Source organism: Mya arenaria, chromosome 8 (assembly GCF_026914265.1).
Source record: "Mya arenaria isolate MELC-2E11 chromosome 8, ASM2691426v1".
In the NCBI taxonomy this organism is placed as follows: Eukaryota; Metazoa; Mollusca; class Bivalvia; order Myida; family Myidae; genus Mya; species Mya arenaria.
In genome coordinates, this window is record NC_069129.1 from 14386518 (window position 1) to 14402064 (window position 15547).

A 15547-nucleotide genomic window follows, 5' to 3' on the forward strand; every position below is an offset into this window, starting at 1 on the left:
AGTTATGATTACCATAAAAACAGATTTTTGTTTGTATTAAACTTATTTTTGCTGTTGTCTGTCTAGATCTTGGTACAAGATCACAACCCCGGTATCCAGTATGAATACACGCTGCCAAAGCTCGCTGAGGTTGGAAGTGTAACCGAATCACTGCACAACTACACATGGTCCCTCTCTGTGTCATCTTGTTCCGAGCAGTGTGGCGAAGGTAAGCTGCAGTGTATGAATATTTACGATCTATCAATACAATCTGCAGATGGGTGGGAAGGCGGGGAGTATAACCGGAACCCATAGAAAATTACTCCTGGGCCTGTATTTACTTATTTTGAGACTCAGAAAAGCTAAATTTTTATTTTGTTGTAAAAATGCTTTTATAGGAGCAAAGATGCTTTGGGTGTCCAAAAATTAGGTACGCAAAATAAATTATGGGTGTCCGAATTCTTAGTGTCCGAACTCTTAGGTGAAGTATGGAAGTTATATTATAGATATTTTGAAACATTTAAGAATTAAGTTTTCTCAGCCTGAGTCTGAAACTTAGACTTGAGGCGTTAGTGATTACAGCCCCTGGTCTCTCTCCATATCACAATCTCGCATGCTGTAGGTCAGATGAAGATGGAAGGGTTTTGTTCTGAGATGTTTGGCTGACTGATAAATAATATAGAATGTAAAATGGCCATATTAAGCTTTCAAGAATATTTCCTTCATTATATTTGGAAATCATGATTTTTGAAAACAAGAAAAGTCACGTAGAACATTATATTTGGAATATCAGAATAGAAACAAGGGAAAAGTCACCTTTAATATTACCATTAATATGATCTTGCCTTCTGTTTATAACAAAGCCATTCTTCACCGCCTTGTTTTACATAAAAAAAAAATCACGTTACACATCTAAAAATGTTTTTTTATCATTTATTATGAAAAGCTATTTTCAATTATGAAGTCACTCAAAGTTATTGAATGAAAATACACCAAGAAAATGTTCATGACAAACTATTCAGCAATAAAGTCCTATATATAACATTATCGTTTTCTTAGAATAATGTTTTTGTACTAAATTGCCGAGATTTAATCCACATGAAGATATTTGTATTATGCTGGTGAAGCAGTTTTTCCTTATTGAAGTTAAAGAACCAGCATCTATAAATCTGACTATAAAAGATTACAACTTAAATGCTGTTTCTTTTTTTATGACATATTTTAGCAAATTTTGAAGAACCTTATTTGTTGTTTAAAATTATAGAGTTTTGGTAGATGAAGATTTTCCATGAAGCAGTAAATAAATTGGAAGGCAATGTTTATGAATTTGGTGTAATTTCATCCTCGGCACCCCAGCATATCATAACCTATACGATATCATATAGGTTATTATACGCTGGGGTGCAGAGGATGGTGTAATTTGTGATTTTTCTCCTCTTGCAGTTTCCAGGTCTGTACCTATTTTGAATACTTTGTTGCAGGTGAGAAATCGGTAACTGCAATCTGCCTGAAGGACTTTGAGGTGGAGGTGGACCCTGATAGCTGTCAAGAATCTGAGAAACCAGAGACCGGGGTATTTCCATGTAACGCTCTGCCGTGCAAACCGAGGTATTTAAATCTGTACAAAGAATATTAAAAAAACACAGTCCTGGACACTAAAATTCTTCACCATAGCACAGAAGTAATAGTGTAATGGTACTGGAATATGATCCTTCTAATGATATTTTAGTGATTGATAATGGAATATAATCCTTTTAATGATCTTGTAGTGTTTTAATAATGGAATGTAATCTCTCAAATGATCTTGTTGTGCTTTGATAATGGAATATGATCCTTCCAATGATCATATGGTGTAATGATACTGGAATATAATACTTCTAATGATCATTTTGTGTAATGATTATGGAATATGATCCTTCTTATGATCTTGTGGTGAAATGATAATGGAATATGATCCTTCTAATGATCTTATAGTATATGATAATGAATATAATATGATCCTTCTAACGATCTTATAGTGTTATGATACTGAATATAATCCTTCTAATGATCTTGTGAACATTATCAGGACAATATGCTCCTTCTAATATTATTTAAGTGTTAGAATAATGAAATCTGATCCTTGAAATGATCTTGTAGTAATATGATAATGCAATGTGATCCTTCTAATGATCTTGTAATGATATGATAATCAAATAGTATCCTTCTAATGACCTTGCAATGATATGATAATGAAATATGATCCTTCTTATGATCTTGTGGTGATACGATAATGAAATATGATCTTTCTAATGATTTGTGGTGTAATGATAATGGAATATGATCCTTAAAATGACCTTGCAGTGATATGATAATGAAATATGATCCTTCTAATGATCTTGTGGTAATGATATTGGAATATGATCCTTCAAATGATGTTGCAGTGATATGATAATGGTATATGATCCATCTAATGAACTTGTAGTGATATGATAATTGAATATGATCCTTCTAATGCTCTTGCAGTTATATGATAATGGTATATGATCCTTCTAATGATCTGTCAGTGATATGATAATTGAATATGATCCTTCAAATGATCTTGCAGTGATATGATAATGCAATGTGATCCTTCTAATGATCTTGTGGTGTAATGATATTAGAATATGATCCTTCAAATAATCTTGCAGTGATATGATAATGGTATATGATCCTTCTAATGATCTTGTTATGATATTGTAATTATCACTCTGGGTGAAGTATTTGTGTTAAAAAATAATAAACCAGGTTGTGGGTGCCATTACTGTTACAGAGTTCTCGTCTTCGATATATTAACAATTATTTTATTAGAAATTTCTTATATATATATATATTCATTATATTACAGATGGGTAACAGAAAGTTGGTCAACGTGTAGCAAAGTATGCGGTGGGGGGAAACAGAAACGGAGAGTCAGGTGTCGCCAGCGTGTTTCAAAGACAAAGGACAAGAAGTTGAAAAACAAAAACTGTCGGAATCTGCCTCGGCCAATCACAAAACAGCGATGTAATGAGCAAGAATGTCCCCCGACTTGGCGGGCTGGAAAATGGTCAAAGGTCAGGAAAAGTTACTTCGAAATACTGATTGCCTTTCATTTCAATCTCAATTTTAATGATTAGCTTGACTTTTTTCAAAGAAGAAAAAATTAAGTTTATTTCTGAATATACCAGATGTGTTACAATTTGTCAACATTTGAAAAGTTTTCCTGTTTGCGTGACCAATGGTAAACCTTAGATGGAATGGTTTCAACTTTGCGTAGGTGAAAAGAAGTAAATCTCAGCTTGTAAAAAACATTAATTTTTCCTTAGAATAACAATATTTGAGAAAAAGTGTCAGGAAAGTTAGTTTACAGGAAGATTAAGAATATATTTTTAAGGAAATGAACTTCTGTATTGGGAAGGACTGGTGGGAGACATTTGATCTGTTCTACTTGTTTTTTTAGCTGTCAGTTTTTTCAAGAAGTAATTTCTAAAAATAGGACTATTATTGTATGCCTAGTATGGAAACTTTTGAATTGAGAAGGTCAGCAAGGATGACATTTGCGATATGGCAATCGCTCAAATTTAATTATAAAAATAAAATTTCTCTGTGCTGACAAACTGTGTGGAGGATGGAAGATTTATTATATATTTCCTCCCACAAAAGAGCACATGGGAACAGGATTAAATATGAGGTAACATATTCACTGGTAATATACTCTGATGTATTTTCAATTATATAAAATTTATAGTCTATTTTGATGAAGCAGAGGCTAAACTTAGAAGTTTTCTTTTTTAGAAATCTGAAATCTTTGAATTTATTGGTAAATTTTTCATGCTGCATCATTGAAGTGCATTTCAATAAAAGATATTCATTAGATGTCAGGTTTCAATCTTTAAGAAGAGGTTAAAGATCTGGGTTTCAGTCTTTTAAAGGACTAGAGAATAGTAACTTTATTATATGTACTTAAATCATGATTATTTAAAATATTATTTATTGTATAACATTCCTACATAAAAGAAATCTTTCATGGAGTGGAATCCGTCCATCCCTTTCACTATTCAGACTTCAGATTTATATAAATTTTAAAATGTAAAATCACACATAATGTGTTTTTTTTAAATTTTATCCAGAAGCAATTCAGCATTACGCCTTAATCAGTAGATAAAAACAATCATATAAAGGACATGAAGTCAACGCCGTACACTTTTCTTAACTTTCAGTGTTCGGTGAGCTGCGGAGAAGGCATGCAGGTCCGTAAGGTACGCTGTCGAAGCAAGGGGAGGAAACAACTGCCAGCCATCATGTGTCAGGGCCCGCCCCCTAACAACACCAAATCATGTGACATGGGGGAGTGTCCAGCCTCACAGAAGAAACCACGCCTCCTGGAAAGGCCCTGCATAGGTGGCGACTGTGGATACAGGTATGGAGGGACTAAAACAGAAAGTAGTAGTAGTATCATCACGGACCTATAAAGCATGGATTGACAACTGCCCCATATCGGTGAAACGATAAGAAATAATATTTTACCCACAATCCTTAGCGCGCGCTCGGCAAATATCGAAAAATTCCGCCGAATCTCCGATCGGTGATTAACGGCGATCTTCGGTTATTTCCGCAAACTCTGCTAATAATGCCTTGTTCGTTATAGATTTAATAAATATTAATAACTGTGATTTTAATCAGATTCCATTGGACTATTATCAACTGAAATAAAAATACCACGCATTTAAGTCAATTTTAATTAATGTTTTCCTACATGAATATATTCGGCCGTATATATTTTATACACGGTAAGATCTCGGAATGAAATCCCGCTGCACGCGTGAGTTTGAGATTATCGCATTAACACAGATGAGAGTTGCCAATCCATGCTTTATAGGTCCATGGTATCATATCCTCATAAAAAAAATTGGAAGGGAATAGATTGATTTGCAGTCTGTTAAAAATGATATTGTAATGAATCTTATAAGAGCTGAATCAGTTTCAGTCTGTCAGTTATAATTTAATAAAGGCAAGTTAAATCAATTAAATTATGGACAGTTTTTCATTGAGATTATTTGCTTAATTTTCTGTTTAATGGCTTTTCCCTTTTATACAAAATAAATCTTTTGAACAATTCTGCCATTTTTATAGCTCTTTTTTTGCACAAAGTTGTTTTTGATTTCTTTTTGTTTTAATACATTCAATACAATGATAAAAATGTACATAATTGGATCATATCTTACCAACAAATAATGATAAAATATGGTAGATCAAGATGTTTGATTTGAGGTTATGGTATTATGACTCACTTTATTGAAAATAATTCTTTCAAATTCAAATGATCTTTCGAAATATATAGGATTTAACAACTCTGGGACACTGATTCAAATAAGTGATGACATGATACAATTGTTGATAATTAGGGCTCTTTGTTCTTGTGTTGCTAATAGAAGCCTTATACACATGTTGATCATGTATCGCAGGTGGATAGTGAGCGAATGGACACGGTGTTCTGCGGAGTGTGGCGGTGGTCAACAGAAGCGTCAGGTTTGGTGCGAGAATGACAGTCATGACCAGGTGAAGAATCGCCACTGTCGGGACATGGAGAAACCAGAGAGACGGCAGGAGTGTAACGAGAATAGCTGTCCCGCGGCATGGCAGACCGGGGGCTGGACGGAGGTAGGAATGTGTAGATATTTTCAGTATGTTAATTTAACGTAGAAAACAAACTACCCCATTGTTATATATAATCATAACGTTCGTATTCCAAAAAAAACTTCACGGCACTGATAAAATTAAGTTTAAAAAAGCTGATTTAGCGTCAAATTAAATTTAAAAATATCTTTCACCATGTATAATGAAATGATGAATTTATTTATTATTAATAAGTATTATTATTTATTAATCCCTTTTATTGTTTAGTGCTCTCTAACCTGTGGGCTTGGCTACCAGCAAAGACAAATCTCGTGTCGTAGTAACTCAACAGAAACCTCTGAAATCCTCGAGGACAGTCAATGTCCACAGCCCCCACCCACCTCTCGCAGCACATGTAATCTGGGGCCATGTGAGGTCATGGAGGAATATGACTGGTTGTTGTCGCCATGGGGACCGGTAGGTATTTTTGTATTTATTTGCCAAGCTAGCTGTGTATAGTTGTACCTGTGTATAGATGTACCTGTGTATCAATCTGATAGCCCCAGTGTATTCCTCATAAAACCAGACAGTATTATAAATGTAACAAAAAAACTTGATAAATAATGTCAGGGTGAATTTAGTATCAAATTTGTGCATTTAAGATGTCTATGATACAGGAAAAAAATGCCTTGGTGATGTTATCTTCGGCAGCGGCTTATATAACATAAACTTTGGCCAAAACTAAAAAAAAACTGTTCAAGATATTCAAATTAAACTAAGAATGCATGTTGCCAGAGACAAGGGCTATAACTTTGGCAGTTATTATTGTTGTTATCTCCTATTTTGAATGATAAAAGCAACATTCAAGCGTTTTTTCCGCAGCGACCTTGTGCTATAAGTGTAATTCCAAAATGTCTGGTTTTACGTTGTGTATATCAACCTATATGATGTCATAGACATAGGTAATAGTATCAATCAGAGATCGTGAATGAAACATTTTTGGATATAATTACATAATTATGATTATATCTATCACATTAATTTGGTAATAAGGGTAAAAATAGCCTTTGGAGACCTTCTTTTTATTATGTATTTTTAATACATGAAAGGGTTTCACGATCTCTGACTGATACTTTCACCTGTGGTCATAGAGTGGTTAATATGCATGCTTCCTCCTCACCCCCTCACCCCCTCACCCCCCTGACTGTGTCATCCTCACCCCCCTGACTGTGCCATCCTAACACCACATCACATCCTCACCCAAGTGTGTAGATAGCCTTCTCTCTTGTCAAATAGAAGTGAAGATTAACAAATCATGTTAATTTTGAATAAGAAATGATGATAAATGTAAAAAGTGTTGGATAGATAAACTGTCATTATTTTGGGACATAAAAAGAAAATGAATGAACAATGCTGTGTGTGTGTTTTTCTGACCATTTTGGATTCGAAATTCTCAATGCTGAAACACATTTTTTTCCCAATGTGAATTTTTTTCCCAATTTTATGTTTATAATTTTTTTTTTTTAGTATAAATAAAATTGGACACGCCAACCATTTTTGTATGGAAAAGTTTTATATATATATTCTTAAAGAAACAAACTTCATCACATTATTTTATCTATTTTTTAAAGCATTCTTGTTTATTTCTTGGCAAAATTGGAATTCCCACTTGACACAATTTTCCTAATCGGAAAGACCCTGACCCAATTTTCAACGTGGTGAAAAAAAAAGACTGAATGAACAATGTTTCAAGCATGTATTTTATGAATTTATAATGACGTACTTAGAGAGCTTTTATGACTGTATCCACACTTCATATCATATTATAGATGTAAAAGTTTACCTTGAGCACGTTCGTTCATTTAAGAAAACATGATAATCCAAACTTATTTGCACATCATTCTAGTTGTTAAAGTGTCATATAATGTTTATTTATTAATCATAAATATTCAAGCTTTATTTAAAACATGCGTAATATCAGAAAAAAACACAATACGCTCTTCATAATTATACTCCTATATAATGCCAGCTTAGATTTATCATATACATATATGTTGTATTTATCTTCTGTCAAACTATCGAGTGGGCTTATAGCTTGTCATATTGTCATATTGCCGCTTAGTGTTCGCAATCCTGCGGTCCCGGATATAAGTCCCGACACCTGCGATGTTCGCACGTCAACCACCATCATCACCATAGCGTTGTCAATGACAACTACTGCCGAAACATTCCGAAACCAAGTACACCTATGGTGGAGTCGTGCAAGGTCACAGAATGTTCGCCTGAACGACGACACCGTCATGGACCGTATGGTTACCAGGAAACATTCTGGTGGAATGTGACAAAATGGTCGCAGGTAAGCAGAGAAAAACAGTGTCTGGGAAATGAGACATTTAGGCATCTTGGAGAAGGAATGAAAAACAAAATGGCTGCCACTCTGCTTATGTTCTTTGCTTCGCCTCTCTGTGTTTTACCATTTCTTTGCTGATGTCCTGACTATTTTGTGTTGTTTGTTTGTAAATGTATTGATTTGATGAATATAACTGCTGCTTCATGTGGATGTAAATGCTATTACTTGTTTGTGTGTTTAGCAATAATGGCATTTAACTTAAACATGTATTTATGCTTTGAGCAATATAAGTTCATGTTGCTTTATTTTATTTACTGCTTATATATATGTAAACACTTAATATATATGGTTATGACTGTGTATGCCATAACATAGCATTAGCAATATTGCCAACCTAACTAAATGGAATACAAAACTAACAGGTCAAGGGGGTGAGGCGCACATGTAATGTGCCCCCCACACACACACTCCCCCTCCATTTATTGTCAAAGTCAAAACCATTCGGAATTCCTTGGCCATTTTTATCGAAAACAACCTCGGATGTATTTGGACGATTTACATACTCAAAAAGAGGTACGTTTAAGTCTGCTGCAAGTAGGTGGCGTAGTGATTTTATTTAGTAGTTAAACTTTATGACTTTACTCTTGGAAATCTGAATTATGTTTGCAATAATATACTTCAATGGCAATTAGTTTAAACTTATATCAATAAATACAATTCTAAAACACTACATTTTTAAAATGATTTAATTAAAAAATTTACGAACTACTTTAACTGATGTACCGGCATACATCCGAGGTTGTTTTTTTAAAAAATGGCCGAGGAGCTCCGAATGAGTCAAAACAATATGTCAATTTGATAAAGAAATTATACATAAATTACACCAAAATGCACCATTTTAGACTGTATTAGCCAACCTTTTCTTGGGGGACATTTAATCCATGTTTAGGGCTTATTTGGGGGATTCCTTGGGAAGGGGGTGCCTCCGCAAATATGTGCCCCTCTTTTGTAAAATCCTGGATCTGCCCTTGAATGAGTACTTGTTAAGACAGAATGCTCTTTATGTACTATAATTGTTCTACATACTATAAAAAAAATCAGATAATATTATAGTCTTGATGTCGTTGTTGTTGGCATCATCGTCATCAGCTATGCAAAAACTTAAACATTGGTGATGATATCAAAACCATTCAAGATATTCAAATTTATCTTGGAACACAAAACTCATATGTGTTAACTCCCTTTTTCAAATAATAAAAAACCCAGACGAGTGTTGCATTTGCTCTGCAGCTCTTTTATTGTCGTTATTTGGTATCTAACAGCATTTCCTTTTAACTGCAAGTGTTTTGCATTTTAGAAATTATATTACTTTTACTGATTGGTTCATCCTCAAATATAATTTTAGTAGAAGCTATTCACTTTTATTTCACTTAACACTTAATCACTTTATAAATAGGTACTATGGATACTTTCATTTAACCACAATGGAAAGGGAGCATGTTTTCCTACTAATAACACAAATATTTGTTTCAAAAGATATAACATAAATCATATTACAATATCTTTGATTTTGCAAATACATGTGACTTTTATTTTGTATGCCAATTTCAAACAGGTGCTATTTTTTACCATAATAAATGGATAGTAGAGATAACATTAAAATTTAAATACAAAATGACTTTTTTGGAAATTCATTTGGATATATTTGCTATAGGATTGGTTAATAAGTTGTAGAATATATTAAATATTGTGTACAAGACATTTAACAACCCTTCTATAATGTAATGTTAGACATGATATTTGATAAGGGACTTCCAACACACAAAAAAACAATAGGTCATTGTACTATTACAGTGCATATAAAGTGTATGAATTCATACTGGGACAAATAGGTTTATGAACAGAGTGTGAGTTCGAAAGATTGTAAGTAAAAATAACCAAGGCTCGAAACTTATTCCATGAATATCAAATGCAATATCAGATATGGTTTTCATAATTATGCTCCTATATAATGCCAGCTTAGTTTTGCTATATACATGTATTTTATCGAATTTTTTGGCTGGCTGTTACCTTATAGAAAACAAGTGAATGAAAGGAGTTTTCTTTTATACTAGAACCTATTCTTATAGATATTCATGATCCAAGGCATGTTTCAGTGTTCGGTGACGTGCGGTGAGGGGGTCCAGTCCCGGATCATCTCGTGTGTAAACATGCTGGGTCAACCGTCGGAAAGTTGTGATGTCTCAACACGGCCCGTGGCTACACAGACGTGTAACAGTGGGGAGTGCTTACCAACACCCTTAGGTAGGACACATGGTTCTAAGATTTCACCTCATTTATTTAAGCTTGATTGGGGAGATATTTATATCTAATAGGATATAAATCAAGTTTCATTCCAATTTCGAAACCAGTAATGGGGGTACATTTTGAAGCCTAGATTATATGTTCCTGGTTTGTCCTCACATTTTAGGTGAGAGGCGGACACCTATAATTTAATAAGTTGTGGTAGCTACATATCTTCTTGTTAAAGAATCATGCTAAGAAGCAATTTGACATTTCTTCTGCTTTGTAGAAATAAATATGCGAAAAAGGTCACAGTCATTTAAACTGGAAACTGAGTTATTTTTTTAAATATTTTTTTTATTTAATCATATTCAATATCAGTGTCTGTTTCTTTGTTTGCAGGTCAGAAAGCATGCATAGACCACTACTCGTGGTGTCACCTTGTTCCCCACCACCAAGTGTGCAATAACGAACTCTACAGCGAAAAATGCTGCAAGTCATGCTCCATCTTTCTCTAGTACAAGGGGAACAACTCCATTCAACATTTTTATCATCAGTGGGAAGCAACTCCAAGATCTTATTTTAGCTTCTAGCACCATGTTTGTGAAAATAGAGCAGAAGCACCGTTACTGTTAAAATGGTTCAGTAGTGCAGTAGCACTAACTGTGAAAAATGTGCTGATACTTGCTAGAACAAAGAACAATGGACCATGTGATGTTTCTATCTAAAGAGACAGGTCCAAAACATGCCTCAAAGAAGCAAGTATGACTTTAAACTTTAAAAAGACATACAAATCAATTACACTTGAGTTAAAAGGTTTCTGGCTTAGCTATGTGTTTCATCACCTGATTTAGTGGTGTGTAGCCTAAGCTGCTATTGAAGCCAGAGTTACCCCCCTTGTTCACAAATATGCCAATGACACTGAAAGTGCAATCTGAAGGCAAACTTATACTCTAATATCTACTGGTAGATATGGTTGTGAGCTAGTTTGATACTAAGCTTGAACTGAAAATGACTAGACTGTGACTTACTTACATGTGATGAAAATTCAAACATTGAAAGTTGTATGGGTAGGATTTTACACATGCGATTTTGTGCTTAAAACGCAGCGAGAGAATTATGTTACAGAAACTGTTTACTAGTATTTACTGTCTCAACTAGAATTTTCTGAGGTGTTCTCTCTGACACCATTGTTACATTGTGTTGTTTTATTATGTAATATGAAACAAAACCGCACTTGAACATGAAGATATGATACATATATCAAATCTAACTAGTGATAAACTGGTTATAACTGTTAGCTCATGCTGTTTGATTGTTATAATATATGCATTTATAAGATAGTTTCATAGGTATAGTCGTTAGTGTAGTTCTAAGTTTAATATTATAGATTTAATATATTCTTTTGGCCAGTCAACATTTAAGCAAAAATTGATTGATGTGTTGTATTTTTCTTCTCTGTAATTTAAGCAATGAAATAGATGATATATGAATAGATTATAGGGATAAGGCTATGATTACAAATACTTTGTTTGTCTTAACTGAGCCCACAGTTCAAAAAAAATCATTTTTTTTAAAATAATAATATGACCAGCATAGAGGCTAAGAGAACGTTCTGGTCAGAGGTATTTCTTTGATATGATTGGCTTAGGCCAAACAAACTATTTATTAATGGTGGCTTTACATATAAATTATTGCTGCATTGTGAAGTTGATATAAATGATTACCTCCCTTTTCACTAGATTATTTGCAAACATGATTGCAAAGAGCCCTAATATAAGTACATGTATTTCGCTCCTTGAAAATTGTTGAATGAGCTTATAGTTCAGTTTGTCATACAAAGTGTTTTTGCCCAATTTTCTATGTGTTTAATGATGATGGTTGTTGACACTTCAATGCCGTGGTGTATTGTTTATTTGTATATAAATGTTATCTGTTATTTTTGTGAATATTGATTATTGTTGTTTACTGTACTGTACATTTTTGTCTGATAACACATTTCTAACGAACAAATATGACAACAGATATTTTGAAGTTCTTTATCTGTAGCTGTGAATCGCTATTGGGTCTAGGTTTGTGCGATAATCTCTAAAAACAATTAATAACTAATTAGTACTAATAACGAGGGGTTAATTCACATGCTTACAGCATGTCAGCAGGTTTGACAAAGTCTTTTTTTAAGACCTTTGATGGTAATTAACATACATATATTCCAGTATCTTTAAAAACTAACTATAATAACAAATGTAAATACCAACGAGGCCAGGCCAGTTTAAATGCAACTCAAGTTATATTGCAGACAATATCAAATTATTTTTCAAAACGATTAGTTAAATTTTAGTCTGTAGTAGTTTTCATAGTCTTTTTTCATACCGGGTTTTTCCCTATTTACTTTATAATCTTATCATAACAAATCTTTTTCAGTTCGAATTGTATTAATATCAGAGATCAAAATCTTTGGAAAATGTCCATTTTTAGTACATTGAATGCTCCACCCAATTTAGCAACTTGAGTTAAATGTCCCTTTATTTTTTGGATTAAAATCAACACGACTGGATTCATTTATTGGGCAATTTAATAAATATATTTTACCGTAGTTAAATATAAGCATTTGCTCCCATTCCCTTCCACTTGATTTTAAAACATGAGCTATAACATCTTCATTGATTGGCCTAGTCTAGTGACAGATGACGGCATGTATCAGCTGTTGTGTCTCCATGGTTGAAGGGTCCCCAAGTTGTTTCGACTTCTGTCTCAGGCAGTGTCATAATGCATTTCCATAATGTTACCATACATGTCCCAATGGAACTGCAGGGTACATGTTGTTTAACCATTGCATGTTAATTTTGAACCAAACATTTGTTGTTTACACTATCAGTGTTATTTTGCCTACAGTTGTGCACTAGGGTACCAGCTTATATCAAAGACATCAGCAGGTGCCCTGTCAACAAAATGGCAGCCAATATGATGTTTATTACAAGATAATAAGCTGATTTTTTGTATACATTTTGAGTCCTGTTAACAATTGTTAATGACGAACAATTGGACAAAACACCCACAAATTGACTACCCTGTGTGTCTATTAGGGCATGCACGTCTAAAAGGACATATACGGCAAATGCAATACTGTTATAGATTCTTTAATCTTGTCTAAGAATGTCTTAGGAGTCAAGACACTATTGTGTCTAGCCCATTTCTGATTGTTCTTCAAATAGTTCTTGCATGCATTGGTAGGAGATTCACAGACGGCATTGTTGCAGTGTTTGTCGACCTAAACAATGTAAATTCTATGGCTGCACTGTGTGTTGCCAACTATTTTGCAATACGATTATTATTTATGCATGCTGTTGGGTATTCCCAGTGCATATTATTTTGCGCAGCATTTTCTTTTAAATTGTGCACCTGGCTTAGAGAATTAATTTGTAAAAAAATGCAATTGTTACGTTTAATATTAGCATAAAATGCCGAAGTTAATGTTTGGTCTTTGACTTTATACTGGATTGCTATTCTTTTGTAGTAAAACATCAATATTGGGCCGATTGTTTACAACTGATTAATGTGAACATGATTAACGACATTGTTGTTAACATTTAAACATCAAATAGTAAGTGATGTGCTCAAATATTTAAATAAAACAAACTGAAGCTGAAACACCTGTCGTAAAGCTTGTTAAGAAATTCTGCAAATTACAAGTGTTAAATTAAACTTTCAGAGAAGTACAAATTTGAAAGTTAACAAAAATGGCGTTAACAGCATTTTTAACTTTAAAACAGTTCTGAACAATTGGTCTATTGTTTGTTATGTCTTAAATTTAGTTAACATTCCTCTGGTTTTGAATAGTGCTGTTCCATCTGATTCAAATTTTGTACGTTCTGTATACTTTTACAGTTTCTGTTAGCAGTACTGTACTATAAACTTATCAGTCCAATATATATTTATTGCAAGTCTGGGAATATGGTCAGTTATGTTCTAATTGTATTTTTTGTAGAAAGAAATGCTTGGTTTATAACAAAAAATCAATTGGTAATTACCTAAATTATGATTTCATTTGGAATGTCCATTCTACAAATGGGCCACAAGTTAAGATGGATCTTCAATATTGTTTTTAATTGTCCTACCTGATTTCTACAGTTTTCTAGTTAGGGGTTTTCTTATAGTTTTCAGTAAAACTGGTTAAAATATTCATCTTAACGATAATAATAAACTCATATGTAACAAGTCCCATTACCAAATTTAAGGATAGCTTATACACCGAGTGAAAAAAGGGTAAAAACAGTCAGGTAAAAGCAAATTTCATTTCCAAAATTTGAATATCAAGGTCTTTCTGAAATCAGCTTGAAGTTTACTTGGAAAAAAATGTCAAAAACTTAATACGATCTGTAGAAGGTGGCAATAATTTTGATCATTTTCTATTCAACAACCAGATACTATCTTCTGTAAAATTTGGTAATTTGGGTTATTGCCCCTTTTTAATTAAGAGAGAAAAAGAAATGAGCATTGGCATCCTCAAGCTGTGCTTTTGGTATGAAACAAGGTTTGATAAATAAGGCAGGGAGCTGTTTTAGTATTCTGGGTGCAATTTCCAGCCTAGGAGAGATTTTCAACAGTAGTACTACTCCTAGGTGTAAAATCTCTCCTAGGTGTGAAATCTCTCCTAGATGTGAAATCTCTCCTACATTGTCAGCATGAATTCTCTATTTGATATAAAATCTCTTATAGGCATAACATTTCTGCTTTGTGTGAAATCTCTCCTTTGCGTTAAATCTCTCCTAGTAGGTATATATCATCTCCTATGGCGCTTTAGATTCTCAAGCTACATGCCCATAACTAGAAAACTATAGATTACTCATGTGATATCTCGATTTCTCATGTTTATTATTCCAAAATGTGCTATTTTGTACAATAAAAATTGTGTTCCTATATTAGTATTTTTTTTCTATATTATTGAAGTTAGTTGTTCATGTTTTGACATTTTTACAAATTTTCACCTTGTTTTGTATGAAATTGTGAATATCATTGTTATTTATAGCATTTTATTGTCGTTCATCCAGAATATTTTGATGTCATTGAAAATAAATCCTGCCAAACAAACTGCTGTTTTCTTGTATTTCTGTTACAAGTACCTGTTCATGCATAAAATATCATTTTTTGATGCTGTGAGGCAAATTCATTGCGTACCTAGGGCATCAATAATGTTCGTGTTTAATTCCTGTCGTCATATCAAAGGTCATGATCATGCTATGAGGTCAAGGCAGACAAATATGTTCTTCAGAGTAATACAAAAATTATACTCAGCCATGTATCGGTATCCGTTGAATT

At 33.4% G+C, this 15547-nt stretch overlaps 1 protein-coding gene across 2 annotated transcripts in view; it reads left to right on the forward strand.

Annotated features, from left to right (window-relative positions):
* The window catches only part of LOC128242633 (A disintegrin and metalloproteinase with thrombospondin motifs 18-like), a 104338-nt gene extending 89637 nt beyond the window's left edge, over positions 1-14701 (forward strand). The window contains exons 17-25 of one of the 2 annotated variants that reach the window (XM_052959864.1): positions 67-208; positions 1461-1587; positions 2846-3053; positions 4200-4399; positions 5445-5640; positions 5884-6072; positions 7718-7951; positions 10102-10249; positions 10631-14701. In XM_052959864.1, the coding sequence (XP_052815824.1) occupies positions 67-208; positions 1461-1587; positions 2846-3053; positions 4200-4399; positions 5445-5640; positions 5884-6072; positions 7718-7951; positions 10102-10249; positions 10631-10746 (1560 nt within the window). In that variant the 3' untranslated portion in view covers positions 10747-14701. The remainder of the gene's footprint in view (positions 1-66; positions 209-1460; positions 1588-2845; positions 3054-4199; positions 4400-5444; positions 5641-5883; positions 6073-7717; positions 7952-10101; positions 10250-10630) is intronic. The other variant, XM_052959865.1, reaches the window with a different exon arrangement.
* The last annotated feature ends 846 nt before the right edge of the window (positions 14702-15547 follow it).